We start from the raw sequence: 13,421 nt of genomic DNA, 5'->3' as shown, positions 1-13,421 counted from the left end.
ACTGCTCAGTGGGTGAGGGTGCTGACTGCTCAGTGGGTGAGGGTGCTGACTGCTCAGTGGGTAAGGGGACTGACTGCTCAGTGGGTGAGGGTGCTGAAAGCTCAGTGGGTAAGAGTGCTGTCTGCTCAGTGGGTAAGGATGCTGACTGCTCAGTGGGTGAGGGTGCTGACTGCTCAGTGGGTAAGGGTGCTGACTGCTCAGTGGGTAAGGGTGCTGACTGCTCAGTGGGTGAGGGTGCTGACTGCTCAGTGGGTGAGGGTGCTGACTGCTCAGTGGGTGAGGGTGCTGACTGCTCAGTGGGTGAGGGTGCTGACTGCTCAGTGGGTGAGGGTTCTGACTGCTCAGTGGGTGAGGGTGCTGACTGCTCAGTGGGTGAGGGTGCTGACTGCTCAGTGGGTGAGGGTTCTGACTGCTCAGTGGCTAAGGGGACTGACTGCTCAGTGGGTGAGGGTGCTGAAAGCTCAGTGGGTAAGAGTGCTGTCTGCTCAGTGGGTGAGGGTGCTGACTGCTCAGTGGGTAAGGGTGCTGACTGCTCAGTGGGTAAGGGTGCTTTGTTATCAAGTCTTCTAACCTGAGTGCTAGCCTCAGGATCTACATGATAAAAAGATCACATAGGTAGCGTGTAACACAGCGGGGGCCAAAGCCAGAGGCCAATCAAAGTGAGTAGCTCATGCCTAAGACACTAGTGCTTAAAAGTTAACTGCACACTCACTCATGAGTACACACAACACACACACACACACTAAAATTAAAAAAAAAGATAAAACAAAAACCCCACCTTCCCCCCTGGGGACATCCCCCATGGTCGTGCAAATTTAATAAAAAGTGGGTTTGTAAGCACCTTCTGGTGTCCTTTCACTTAAACAGAGTGTGGCTATCATGACTGCCATCGTGTCTGTTACTTTAAGGGGATCTTCAACAACTTTACGACTCGCTCGTCCATCGGGCTTTATAATTTGCTTTTGGTCAAGTCTTGAGTGATTAACAGGTATGTGTTTGTTCCCAGGACAAGCTCTTCAGCATCTCTCCCCAAACAGACCTAAAATCAGAGATCTCCCCTTCACTCGGAACAGCCTTGCGCCTCTGCCGGACCAAAAATGTAAGGACGGGAGGGAGCCCCTCCCCAGCTCTCTCCACAAGTGGTGTCACGTCTAGACAAGCTCATTGGTGGTTCAGTTTCTAACTATTTTTCAGAAGGCTATCAGGTGCCAATACTTGTGCACAGAGGAAATCCCCTAATAGGACCTTGAAGTTGGTAACGCCTACTTAATAAATAAATAAATAATAAATAAATAAATAAATAATCCCCCCTTCAGGGAATTTCGTTTGAAATACAAACACAATAGCGGGAGCTTATTTGGCCATGTATTATCTAATGTGTTTAAGAATGTACTTTAAGCTGGATGCGTTGGGACATGGCTCTCATTCCAGCACTCAGGAGGACAAGAAGTTCAAGCCCAGTCTTGGATGTCTAATGATGGGATTTGAGGGCTGCCTGTGCTACAGGAAACAAGTCTTCAAAGGGGGGTGGGGCAGGGGCAGGGCTCTGAAGGTGGCCGATTCCCCTACCAAGTGGGATCCAGCCCAAACACTCCTACACTTGATCTTAGCCAAAAGGCCGAGAAGCGATGAGCCCAAACACTCCTAAGCCAAAGGGCAGTGTTTGGTTTGGTTTGGTTTGGTTTGGTTTGGTTTGGGTTTGTTCTGTTTTCTTTGAGACATGGTCTCACTGTCTGCCAGTCCAATCTGACCTGAAATTCTCAATTCTCCTGCTTCAGCCTCCCAAATGCAGGACTACCTGCCTATCCAGCACGCATGGTTCTTCTGCCTTCGTTAGTTAGCTTCATTTATTTATGTCACACTGTTTTATGTAAAATATACTCTCTTAGGCCAGAAACCTTCAAACTGAATGAGCCCAAATATCTCCTGCTATGTTTATTTTAGGGGCCCCAAACACCTAGAACTATGAGTTCATATATCCTTACATCCATATTAGGAGGTAGGTTTTACCACTATTCCCATTACACAGGCAGGAAAACTAAGTTCAGAAAGGACTTTTCCAGTATCACTTAGGTAGCATACAGAACAACCAGGAGCAAAAGCCAGAGGCTAAGCATGGTGGCTCATGCTTGTAGTCAAAAGGCTGAAGCAAGAAGACAGAGAAAGTGAGGCCAGCCTATGCTACATAGCTAGTTCAAGTCCAGCCTGGGCTATAGAGATAATGTCTAACAAAAGAAAATCTCTAATGGATAGAGAATCAGCTGCCTCATGAAACAAGCAGCATTTACTAGATGCCAATTTAGTTTTTTCTTTGTACACAATCCTACCCTGTTTAACACACACACAAACACACACACACACACAGCCTCTGCACTCGACGGTGAATTAGATCATTTTGGAACTGGCCTAACAATTTCAGACAAGCTCCTAACTCTTTGCCCTGTGTGGCTGCACCAGTAACATCAGCATAATGAGACCGTCAAGGGGTTAAGTGAGACGACATACTTACACACCTAAGACACTTGGCATGTTTATTTACATGGAGTCACTAGGCAAGTTGCCCTTTCTACCCCAGGCTAGACTTTGAATGGGGCCAACCAAAGTGTGAGAACTCTATACAGCACAACAGTGAGCTATGGGGACGTGCTGGGTCATTTTTCATGGCAATGAAAACCCAGAGCTGAAGCCAATTATGCAGAGAAGGAGTTAGAAGTGGGAAGCCAGGATTCCTCCTGGACAGACTTGACCCCTTCCCTTACTGTACACAGTGAGGGTTCTGAGCGGTATCAGTTTTCCTCATTGGTGGAAACTCAAGCCAGTACCCTCCTTTAATTGGCCTGGACTTGAAAGTGGCCTGAAGAAGCCAGAGAGGCTTTCACAATTAAATTCCAGGAGACAAGACAAAGATACCTAATCGATTCTGCTGAGTGCAGAAGAAGTAGAGCAAGCCCAGCTCTTTCCCAAAGAAACCTGAGAGCCTTTTGGGGGTTTGCATGAGAGCAAATGTCTCCAGGCTTGTTCAGAGCCATGTGCTAACTTGAGCATTCACAGATGCTCCACCCCAGAGAACTGCTCAGACAGGCACACACAGCTAGAGCATGTTGGATCAAGGCTGCTGCAATCTTGTATTTGTGCATTTCCCAAATCCCTGATGTTGATGTGTTATAAGCTTGATTAGACAAGAGCACATGGCTTTTCTCCTTAGTCTAGTTCCCATCACCACTGGCTTCTTAGAGTGTGCTTGAAGAAATCACAGGGTTCTCCTGAGCCATCCCATGAGAGCCTCTAGCAGAAGCAAATCTCGAAACGTCTCTCACTTTCTCCCTTCCCCCTTCTCCTTTCCAGTTCTATCTGGAGAACCCCTGAGAACAAACCGGGTGCTTCCAGCAATTCCAAGCCAGAGGGGACATGACCCACCACCAGCTGGAGAGAGCCAGAGGGGACATGACCCACCACGAGCTGAAGAGAGCGGGGGTTCCTCCAGTCCCACCCATGATGAAAACTAACTACAAGTCGCTCTCTGTGGAAATAGAGAAGATATATATTTTTCAACTTTCCAAGGGTGAGATTACTCTAGTTTATATGAGCAAAGTCTTAATTTAGTAAGCTGCATTCTACAAGCCATTCACAGTTTTCTAATTCAAGGTTCCTTATTTCAAATAAATACACTCCCTAAATACTCACTTAGAATCGTCAGGCGTGCAAACATCACCAAGTCTATTAGTTTCTGTGACGCCCTACGAACTGTAATTGAGAAACAAAATACACTCCTGGAGGAGGATTTAGGTATGTTTCACTTATGTTTGTGCCATGTTTGCTGTTTGGTCTGGTTATTTTTTTTTTCTTATTTGGTGATTTTATGTATTTTTTTTAAGTGTATGCTTTGCTGAATAAAAAAAAACAACAAGAAGAAAAGGAAATCCTAAGACCTGTTTTTTTTTTATTTATTTCCATCCTACCTCGCCCTGACAACGCTGAATTAAAATTGAGTTCTAAACTCCTCTGTCAGTCACAGTGTATGACTTTGAAATGCTCAAGCTTCAGCAAAAATATTTTCTGACATTGTCAGCTCTTGGCTAAAACCCAAATCACTTGGCAGTGTTTATGTCTCTTACTTGTTATTTAATTCTTTCCACCTTCTGTTGTTTTCAGAAAGTCTGATGGCCCCAGGAGTAAAAAGGGTCATGGGAGCTGGCTGGGTGTACTTCCTGGTCTGATAGAATTTCTTGCTCTTCCCTCAAATATCCTACGTGTTAAGAATTCTCTTCTTTTGTGTTTCAAAATAATGTTTTCTGCCTTCAAGGCCTTCTCAGATTTGAGACTTAGCAAAGTTCTGGAAGATGCCCTCTTTCACTGAGAGGATGGCATGCTATTTAGACTGACGTTGGCTGGCAGCCTTGCCTCCAGTCGCATTCGGTGACGCTCCACGTTACTACCAGGTCTGCAGGTTTTGGAAATGTGTCGAGTGTGACATTTACTGTTTTATACTAGGGCTATTCTTCAGTTGGAGTAGACAAGATACAGAACCTTCTCGCAGCACGTTCCAGGACACAATGAAGACACTCAAGCGCTTACTTAACTTGTTTTCCAGAAGGGAGGAGAAGCAGAGAGAGGGAGGGGTCGAGAGCAGCCTCGGTAAGGAGTGGTCAGAATCCCATCCCGCCTGTGCCAGTTGTACGTGAGGCTGTGAAAGAGAAAACTCAGCCTTCTACACAAGCAGGGCTGAGGACAAGCCGGTCCCACAGGACACAGAGGAGCCCTTAAGGCGTAGCTTCTGGAGGGTCTTCTTTCTGGGTCGGTTTTGTTTGGGGAAGGTGTTTTTGTCTTTAAAGCGTCAGATTGTTAGATTGTTCAGTGTGTCGCCAGTCTACTTTAGAATCCGTTTTCACCCACTAGTAACTGGGTGGTCTAGGCCCTGTACTGCCTAAACCAGCCAGGATAGGCAAGTTTCTGCTCCAGGCGTAAGCATCCCCCAAGCCCTCAGCCACAATACAAGTCCCACGCCAACTGGCAGAATTAGCTGGTATATAGTATACAGTATATGTAGTATACAGTATATAGTATACAGTATATAGTATAGATTCCATCGCAACCTGGTTTCCATGGCGATCGAAGCAGAGGAAATGAGTCATGAGTCATCATCTCCTCTCACGTTTTCTTCACCAAATCAAGTGGTGTAAATGTTACTAATTTTAAGTGGGGATGAGTACAGAAACTCAAGCTCTTTGCATTTTCAGCAAAGAGGGAATTACAATCTTTATAAATGATCATAACAATGACCACACAAACCAAAACAGAGAGGGCCCCTGATTGAGTCAATAGATGAAAACATATTTTTAAACCCAGTGAGCGATGGATAAAGCCACCATCCCCTAACACCTGAGTTGACATAGGTGCACGTACAAAGACTTTTTCAGTGTTGGGCCTTTTGGGTCAATTTGGCACAGGGATTTTTGTTAGCCGTGGAGATGCGCTGTGTTGCTACTGCCTCTTCCAAAAGGGCCAACCGTCCTTCTGCCGTGAGGTAAAGTTGCTAATGGCACAAACTGATCATTGGCAACTATTTAACTGACAAAAGCAGATCTTCAAGCACTATAGTTTACATTTTACATGGTTTTCAAAGGACTGTGTGTTAAAGGCTTCACTCACCTCAGGCTTGATGCTGTTAGAATTGGGTAGAATCTAAAGGGAATGGAGCTTAATAGGAAGTCTTCTGGCCATTGGAGACCTTGAAGGGAACTCTGGGACCCTGGCTGTGCCTTTGTCTTCTTGGTATTTTCCCAGCCCAGACATTCACTCCCTGGCATGCTGTGTTGCCTCCTGTGGACCAGGATCCACAAGTCAAAATACAGCTTTCTTCAAAATAGAGCTGGGTACTCACATATTACATACAGTACAGTCATGGAAAGCTCACCAACACACTAAGGATTTACGAGGGTTGGTGGTAAATGCAGGAGTGCCTACCTTGGGCACGTGAGGCCACATATTCCATCCCCAGCTCTACAGGAGCGAAGATCACCAATCAGTGCTTTTCAAAGTTTCAAAAATCTATTCTTTTAAATTGAGTATGTGTTGTTTTACCACACACACACCTCCCTTCATTACTAGGCCTGAGTCATTTGTATATACGTGTAAACAAATTCTTTCACTTGACCGCACGTAAGGTTTGCTCAGTCACCTCCATCTCTCTCTTACAGACAACTAACTTGAAGCTGAAAAAGAAGCGAAGTAATTTGCCCCAAATCATGTAGCTAAGAAGCGGCAGAGCCAGGCTAGGCAAGTAGGTCTCATTTGCTTCAAGACCCATATACATACTGCCCAAACTATCATTTTTCTGGCCCACAAACCCATTCTCATTTCATAGTGCAGTATGTCCTTCCTGATTTTATGCAGTCTGTCTGTCTAACAAGCAAAGTGGAGCTACTGTCACTATTTCAGGAAGTACACAGCAACCCAGGACTTTGTTTTAAAACCATCAGGGCTAGGGGAAGTCATAATTATTTATTTTCTCCATATTTCTTAGTTCCCCGTGGAAATCACCTGGCTTAACCATGGTGTCACTTCTCCTAGTAAATGCGCAAGTCCATTGTTCTCATCTTCTTGGGATGAAGCCAGTATAAACAGATCTATGTAGCTCCCAATTATTTATTTCAACTCTACCAAAACACAGCTTGACACTCAGTGTGACTTCAGAAAAGCTCACTAAGTAACAGATTAGAAATGCCATGCCTTCCAGGAAGACAAACATAATCATTAATTTTCCTTTGGCCTCTATTCTTTGAAATTAAGCCACGCTTGTCTCCCAGAAAATGCTTCCTGGCCCTCTGAAGGTGGTCATGAAAACAACTCTTTGGACTCCTTGACAACAACTCCTTAGAGACAGAGTTGGAGTGGAGTAACTGAGCATCATACATGACCTTAGCATAAAATATAATCCCCAAGTGGACAGAATTTTTAAAAGAACATAATAACAACCCTTGCAAATAGAGAACTAGTCTCTTAATGTATTCAAGGAAAAATCACATTTAAAATCAAGTAACTAAATTAGAATTGCATATTTCCTAGACATTAACATGGCAATGTTCGTTACTACTGGTAAGTGAGGATTGTCTACAAGCGTTGTAGCTTAGCGGTACAGGGTTGGCCTAATGAATCACAAGAGGACATAACAACTCCAAGGTATGGTTGAGGAGATGGTTTTAATTGTGGAACTGAAAGAAAGAACAACCAGAGGTGTCTGGGAGAGTTGAGAGCGGGGAAAGAAAGGAGTGGACTAATCATGACTAGTAGACTGAACTGGGACTGGGTGAAGGGGTGTCGGGGGTTAGGCTGAGTGAGATAGGACTAAGAGAGGGACAAGAGAGCCAAGAGGAAAGAGAAAGGGGGAGAGAGAAAAAGAGGAGGAGGGAGTGAGAGGGAGGGGGAGAAAGAGAGGGAAGAAGGGAGAGAGAGAGAGAGGGAGGGAGGGAGGGAGGGAGGGAGAGAGAGAGAGAGAGAGAGAGAGAGAGAGAGAGAGAGAGAGAGAGAGAGCAAACAGAAAGGAAACAGAGAAAACCAAGAGGACAAGAGGGCTCATGGCTGAAATAGCAAGGTAATATAGGAATCAGAGGCTGGGGAAGGGAAGGGAAGCCCCTATGGACTGTCTAGGGAGGTTTAGAGTAGGGGGCAGGATGAGAAGAGCTGAGGGGATCCACAGGTACAGAATGAGGCTGGAGGCCTTCTTGCACTACAGTTAGACATTCACTCCAAGTTTCTTTTGGAACTAACACCTAGCATGTGCAAGGCTCTGGGTTAGATTCCTAGTGCACAGGCACGCAATCGTGCACGTGTGTACACAGGCACACACACAACCTATAGTCTCTCAAAGTAGATGTCTTCCATCTTGACTTCTATTCCATCTTCTGTTTTCTTGGGTGATTTACCAGGCTCCAGAACATCTTCAGAAATCAGATCTGGGAACCTAGTTAAGTAAATTGTATGAAAAGCTAGAGAGTTTCCAGTCAGTGGGTCATAACACACACAGCTGTGACTAGGAGGATAAAAGGAGTTTTCACACAGATGTATGAAAAACAGGAAATGAGTTGCTGATCATTTAATCCCTAGTCTGAAATTTTATTAATGGTGAAACACCTTACAGTTGCTAATAGTTTACAGGCTACAAGAAAGCCATCCAGTCAGCTCAGGAGGACGGAGTAGAATCGGTTGAGCTTACCCATAAGATAGGAAGGCAGATACTAGACCCCAGCAGCTGGACCCAAATGTAATTGACCCCACATGGAAGGTGAATGTAGGTATGATGGATAACAAACATCCCTGATGCACTAACACTGGACTACCTGAGTCCAAAGAGGGAATGTATAACCAGAGTTTTCAGGGCAAAAGCCTGGGTTCCAGTGACACCAGCGAGCAAGGGTTGGCCACCCATTCAGATGTACCAGTTAAAGACACCAGTAACAGAGGTGCGCAAAGAAGAGGATAGAGGGCTGGAGAGATGGCTCAGCAGTTAAGAGCACTGACTGCTTTTCCAGAGGTCCTGAGTTCAATTCCCAGCAACCCCATGGTGGCTCACAACCATCTGTAATGGAATCTGATGCCCTCTTCTGGTGTGTCTGAAGACAGCTACAGTGTACTCATATAAATAACATAAATCTTAAAAAAAAAAAAGAAAGAAAGAAAGAAAGAAAGGAAGGAAGGAAGGAAGGAAGGAAGGAAGGAAGGAAGGAAGGAAGAAAGAAAGAAAGAAAGAAAGAAAGAAAGAAAGAAAGAAAGAAAGAAAGAAAGAAAGAAAGAAAGAAAAGAAGGGAATAGAGATAAAAGGGTCCAGAGATCTTCCAGTTCATCTTCAGGATACTCTCATAAGCTCTGGATTCAAATAGAGAAAGAGTTGGAGGAGGGGCAAGAGGAGCAGACAGTTAAGCAGTCTATTCAAGGTGAGCTCTCCTTGGACATTATCTCAGACTAGATCCTGCAAAGTGGCTCACAGAATGACAGCCATATTGCTTGAGAGAGTCAGGTGAAGAAGTCCTTGTTGCCTAAGTAGACAAGAGTTCTTGGGATGATTAATTTTGCCTGGCCCTCATGAATAACTGCCATCATCTTGCAGGTTGTCTCTCCTCCAAAGCTTTAGATTTTTTTTAACACCAACATAACGGGTTTATGACAGTGGGTGAGGTGAGTTAGGCGGGCACTCCTTGAGTGAATCTTTTCTTCTTCCTATATCAGTTCCTCTGTGGGTCTGAGTTAGAACTCAGTGCTTCTTTGGCAAAAAACAGCTTCAATCAATAGAAAGAATAAAGGCAATTATTTCAAATCTTTCTATGTATGTAATGGCAAAGTACTTCCAAAAGACTCTTAAGGTAAGCCAAGTCTACACAGCGAATACGTAGACACTGATAATAGATAGATACATTATAAAGAAGCAATCAAGTCCAGAGACTTGTCCTGTGTGATGAACAAGTCAAGGCCTAGGCTCTGCTCCAGGAAGAGATCCACTTTCCTTGAGTAACATCTTATCCCCCCTCCCCTCACTGCAAAAGAAACACTCGATTCTCCCTTCCCCCAGACCCAGGATGACCCTGGAGATCATTCAGAGAAAGGAAGACCTAAGGCCCATGTTCTCAAATAGTGTGCCCTCCCAACTCCAGCAAGTAAAACCAATCTTTCATGTGTGTGTGTGTGTGTGTGTGTGTGTGTGTGTGTGTGTGTGCGAGAGAGAGAGAGAGAGAGAGAGAGAGAGAGAGAGAGAGAGAGAGAGAGAGAGGTGCAGTGGGGAAGGGAAGAGTAGGCAAATAGTATGATTCTTCCAAGAAGTCACGACTTTGTTTCCAAGTATTCTATTCTGCCTACCCATTCACATGAACACACACTCTCTGACCACTGTTGGCCAATTCTAGGCATTGTCAAGAAATTATAAATTCCCATGGTGCTAGTGGACCAGAAACTAACTATAGAAATGTATTCCAGTGAGATGGAAATGAAGCTAGCTTGCAAGGACTCGAAAAGTGGCTTATAAATTTGTTCAAACCAATCTGATTCTGGAGCGTCAGATACACTGAATATCGATCACACATAGACATTCAGGAAAAGGAGAAACAGTGTTCACCTCAAATGTAGGCTCACAGGACTGGGGAGGTGAGTGGCGTGTGGCATGATATCTATAGAGGACTTGAGGTCAGATCTGCAGAACTCACATAAAAGCCAAGACACAGTAGTGTATGTCTTTAGCCCCAGTGTTCCCACAGCGACTTTGATTATGCAGATGAACAGTGTCTGGAGCTTAAGGCCAGATAGACTCGATTCACAACAGCAAGTAACAAAGCCAGAGGTTTTCAAACCATGTAGAAAGTCAACACCAACAACTGAGGTTGTCCCTTGACCTTGCTTGTACCCCATAGGATATGCCCAGCGGCACTCACACACAAGTACATGCACACATAACTTCCACACAGAAAGGTGGAAAAGCTGTGGGGGTTGGGGGCGGTGTCACGGATCTAGGAAACAGAAACATATCTTCTCTGTACTCCATCAGGGCTCAAGAGGTGGCAGGAATCCAAGGACACCCATAGGCTACGAGCACTGATGCTCCTTCTTTATGTAGCTAAGAAGCCCATGGCCCTACAAGTGGACACAGAAGCTACTGCTAGGACAAACACTGGCTGTTGCTGTGGTTATTTTTAATTCCAATCTGGGGTTTCTACCCCACCTTTGACCATTTAGTTCCCAAATAAAAGACACACACAACCTTTATATTTACAGCAAGCCTTATACAGCCCAAGAGCTAGGCAGATATCTACCCTCTATGCTATCAGAATCTACTTTCTGTTGGGGGCCGGCCAGCAGCCCCCAACGTGAACAGTTCCACTGAGATGGCAGCTCCAAGCTGAAAAGAGAGGAAGCTAGACGGGAAGGAAGGAGAAACGAGGCCAAGACAAGCTCATCCTGTTCAAAGCCCAATTTTACTAGTTCCAACATCCAGTTATAAAGGAAGGGGGAGGGAACCCAATTTCCCGCCAAATAACTCAGGGTCAAGTAACAGGGTGAACACGTGTGTGGCTCCAAGCAGCAAAGCAGCACGGTCCAGCAGTAGGCGTGGCAGGACGAATGAGCAGGAAGCTCCACCCCTGAGCAGACAGGTTCCAGGCTGGGTGAGGGAGAGGCTAAAACTTTCCTTTTGGTAATCCCGAGTTATTACTTACTGTGTTTCATCTGAGTTGCTCTTAACTCTAGTTGGCAGCCCCCAGGGCCATGTTTTCTTGACCTCTAACCCGTGATGTCTTTCTCTTCATTTCTTTCTTCCCCTCTCATGCTTCTCAAACTCCAAGCCTGGGGATCCTAAACCCTGTTTGTGTCTTTTCTACCCAGTGATTGGCTCTTGGCATCTTTATTTACCAATCAGAAATAACTTGGGGGCAAGGTCACATAGCAGTCACTTGGGTCTACCTGTGGACCCCCCTTGTCTCTGGGGCAACCAGGTCTTGGGGGCCTGCACTTAGCATGACAGTACACAGTCGAAGACCAAATCTCAACAGGCTGTATTTCCAAACACTTTCTGTAGCTGCTAAACTAAAGAAGAACCAAGTTTCTGAAAGTCTATCAGAGAGCAAGAGTAAGTAGGAGTCACAGTCAACCAGCACTGGGTCTTAGAGTTAGAAGGAAGCCCCTACATCGAGCATCTGAGACATACATGATAGCAAATTCCAGAAAATCTGAAGACCAACCCTTACCTATCCCAGGGTGCTGAGCAAGGTTTGGGAGAAAGAGAGCTTGCAAATCTAAGAGACGCAAGCACTCTGCCCTCCCTAACAGCTCTAGCCCCTGAGAGCATCTTGCATTTCCAAAGACAGGCTTTGGAGCTCTCGGTTGTAAGCAGAGCTTGTATGCTGTGCTGGGTGCCACAGTTCATATTCAAAAGCAGAGACCTGAATTTCCACAGAGTCTCTTCCATTAGCATAGCAAGACAATGAAGGACGTTAAATTTTTTGTTTTTAACATGGAGTGCTTGCTGTAGCCAGTGCTGGAGCTTGTAAGGGTTAATTTTTAGGTCCTATACTGAAGAACTTTTATGAACTCGCTGTTCATTGGTGGCTTGATATTAGTCATGGTGGAAACATTTGCACTATGAAATTTATGTAGATAGTCCTAGATAAAAAAAATCTCTTGGAAATCTTCCAGATTTATAAGCACTCTAAATTAATTTTTAGAAAATGGCAACAGACTCTCCCTACGCAGCCCTGGATGTCCCCACCCCAGCTCGCTAATCAGACTAGCCACAAACTCAAGAAATCCACCTACCTGCCTCACCTTCCCAAGTGCCGGGATTAAAGTTGTGTACCTATATGCCTGGCTTTTAAATACAAAATATAGGAACTTGCCTCTGGTCTCCCTGATGACAATTGATTTTGAAGGAAATAATGATAACATGCTTAGGTGTGGATGTGTTAAGTCAAAACATTTTGTCAGATGCAATTTAACTCAGGGCTTAGTGGAAACTGTGCAATACTTGGGCATGTGAGTCAGCACTGCCCCCAGAAAGGGGCTCCCCCTGAAGGCTCATTAGGAGCCAAACACACCTTAATGAGTATCCCGGGGGACCACTGTTTCTTCCTGTTACCCCGTGATCCTAGTAACAGCTGTAGCTCAGTTTAGTCTGTTTTTCTGTTCAAGGTAAGTAGCCTGATCTTAATATAGGTGGCACTTCCATGGCTCATGTTAGGTAGTACTACCAGCCCCATACACTAGCATTAGCATTCAGGAAGGGAATCTATGTGCCCCTCCCCAACCCCTCTTGTATCTAAGAAATAAGCAGCGAATCCAGTCAAGAACCCGAGATGGGAAGGAATTATATATTGTGTTTTCCTTGTAATCTGTTTTTCCAGAATAAAGAGAATTGCTATAGTTTGGATATGACTTAAGTGTGTCCCTAGGATGAGATAGGGAGGAAGGATGCTCTCTTTAAAGGTAGGAACTTTGGGACATGGCTGGACTAGATAAGGTCATCAGGGCAGACGTCCCTGTGGATGAGTAGTGTTGGCATTGTAACAAGAGGGGGAGATGGGCACACATGACATACACATATACATACATCCACACACATGCATGCAGGCATGTACGTCCATACCCCCCTTGTCTCCTTATCCTGGACTGACCCAGGACTTCCAGTGAAAGACCACCATGCGATGTGCCTCCTCTACCTTGGACTTGTAGAGCTGAGAACCAAAATGAACTGCTTCCCATGCTCATCTATTCTGTGTCTGTGCTGTTGGTGACAGAGAATGGTCATTCAGAGAAGCAGAAGTTGTACATATATCCAAGCAAGATACAGATTCTTTCTATTCTGTATCCACACACGTGGATATAAACAGGTTTGGATTATTGGTTAGTAACTGGTATAGCCAACACACAGACATCACTGGGCAGGCAGG

General features: G+C 45.0%; 1 protein-coding gene across 1 annotated transcript in view; it reads left to right on the top strand.

The window, feature by feature from the left end:
• The window catches only part of Ankrd55 (ankyrin repeat domain 55), a 101,662-nt gene extending 97,841 nt beyond the window's left edge, over positions 1 to 3,821 (top strand). The window contains exons 10-11 of the mRNA XM_021180417.2: positions 1,007 to 1,099; positions 3,346 to 3,821. Coding sequence (XP_021036076.1) covers positions 1,007 to 1,099; positions 3,346 to 3,506 — 254 coding nt within the window. The 3' untranslated portion in view covers positions 3,507 to 3,821. The remainder of the gene's footprint in view (positions 1 to 1,006; positions 1,100 to 3,345) is intronic.
• Positions 3,822 to 13,421: the final 9,600 nt, after the last annotated feature.

The sequence above is a fragment of the Mus caroli genome, unplaced genomic scaffold (genome assembly GCF_978045245.1).
Source record: "Mus caroli unplaced genomic scaffold, Mus_caroli_1 scaffold_15, whole genome shotgun sequence".
Taxonomy (NCBI): domain Eukaryota; kingdom Metazoa; phylum Chordata; class Mammalia; order Rodentia; family Muridae; genus Mus; species Mus caroli.
This window is presented reverse-complemented; position numbering and strand designations above follow the sequence as displayed.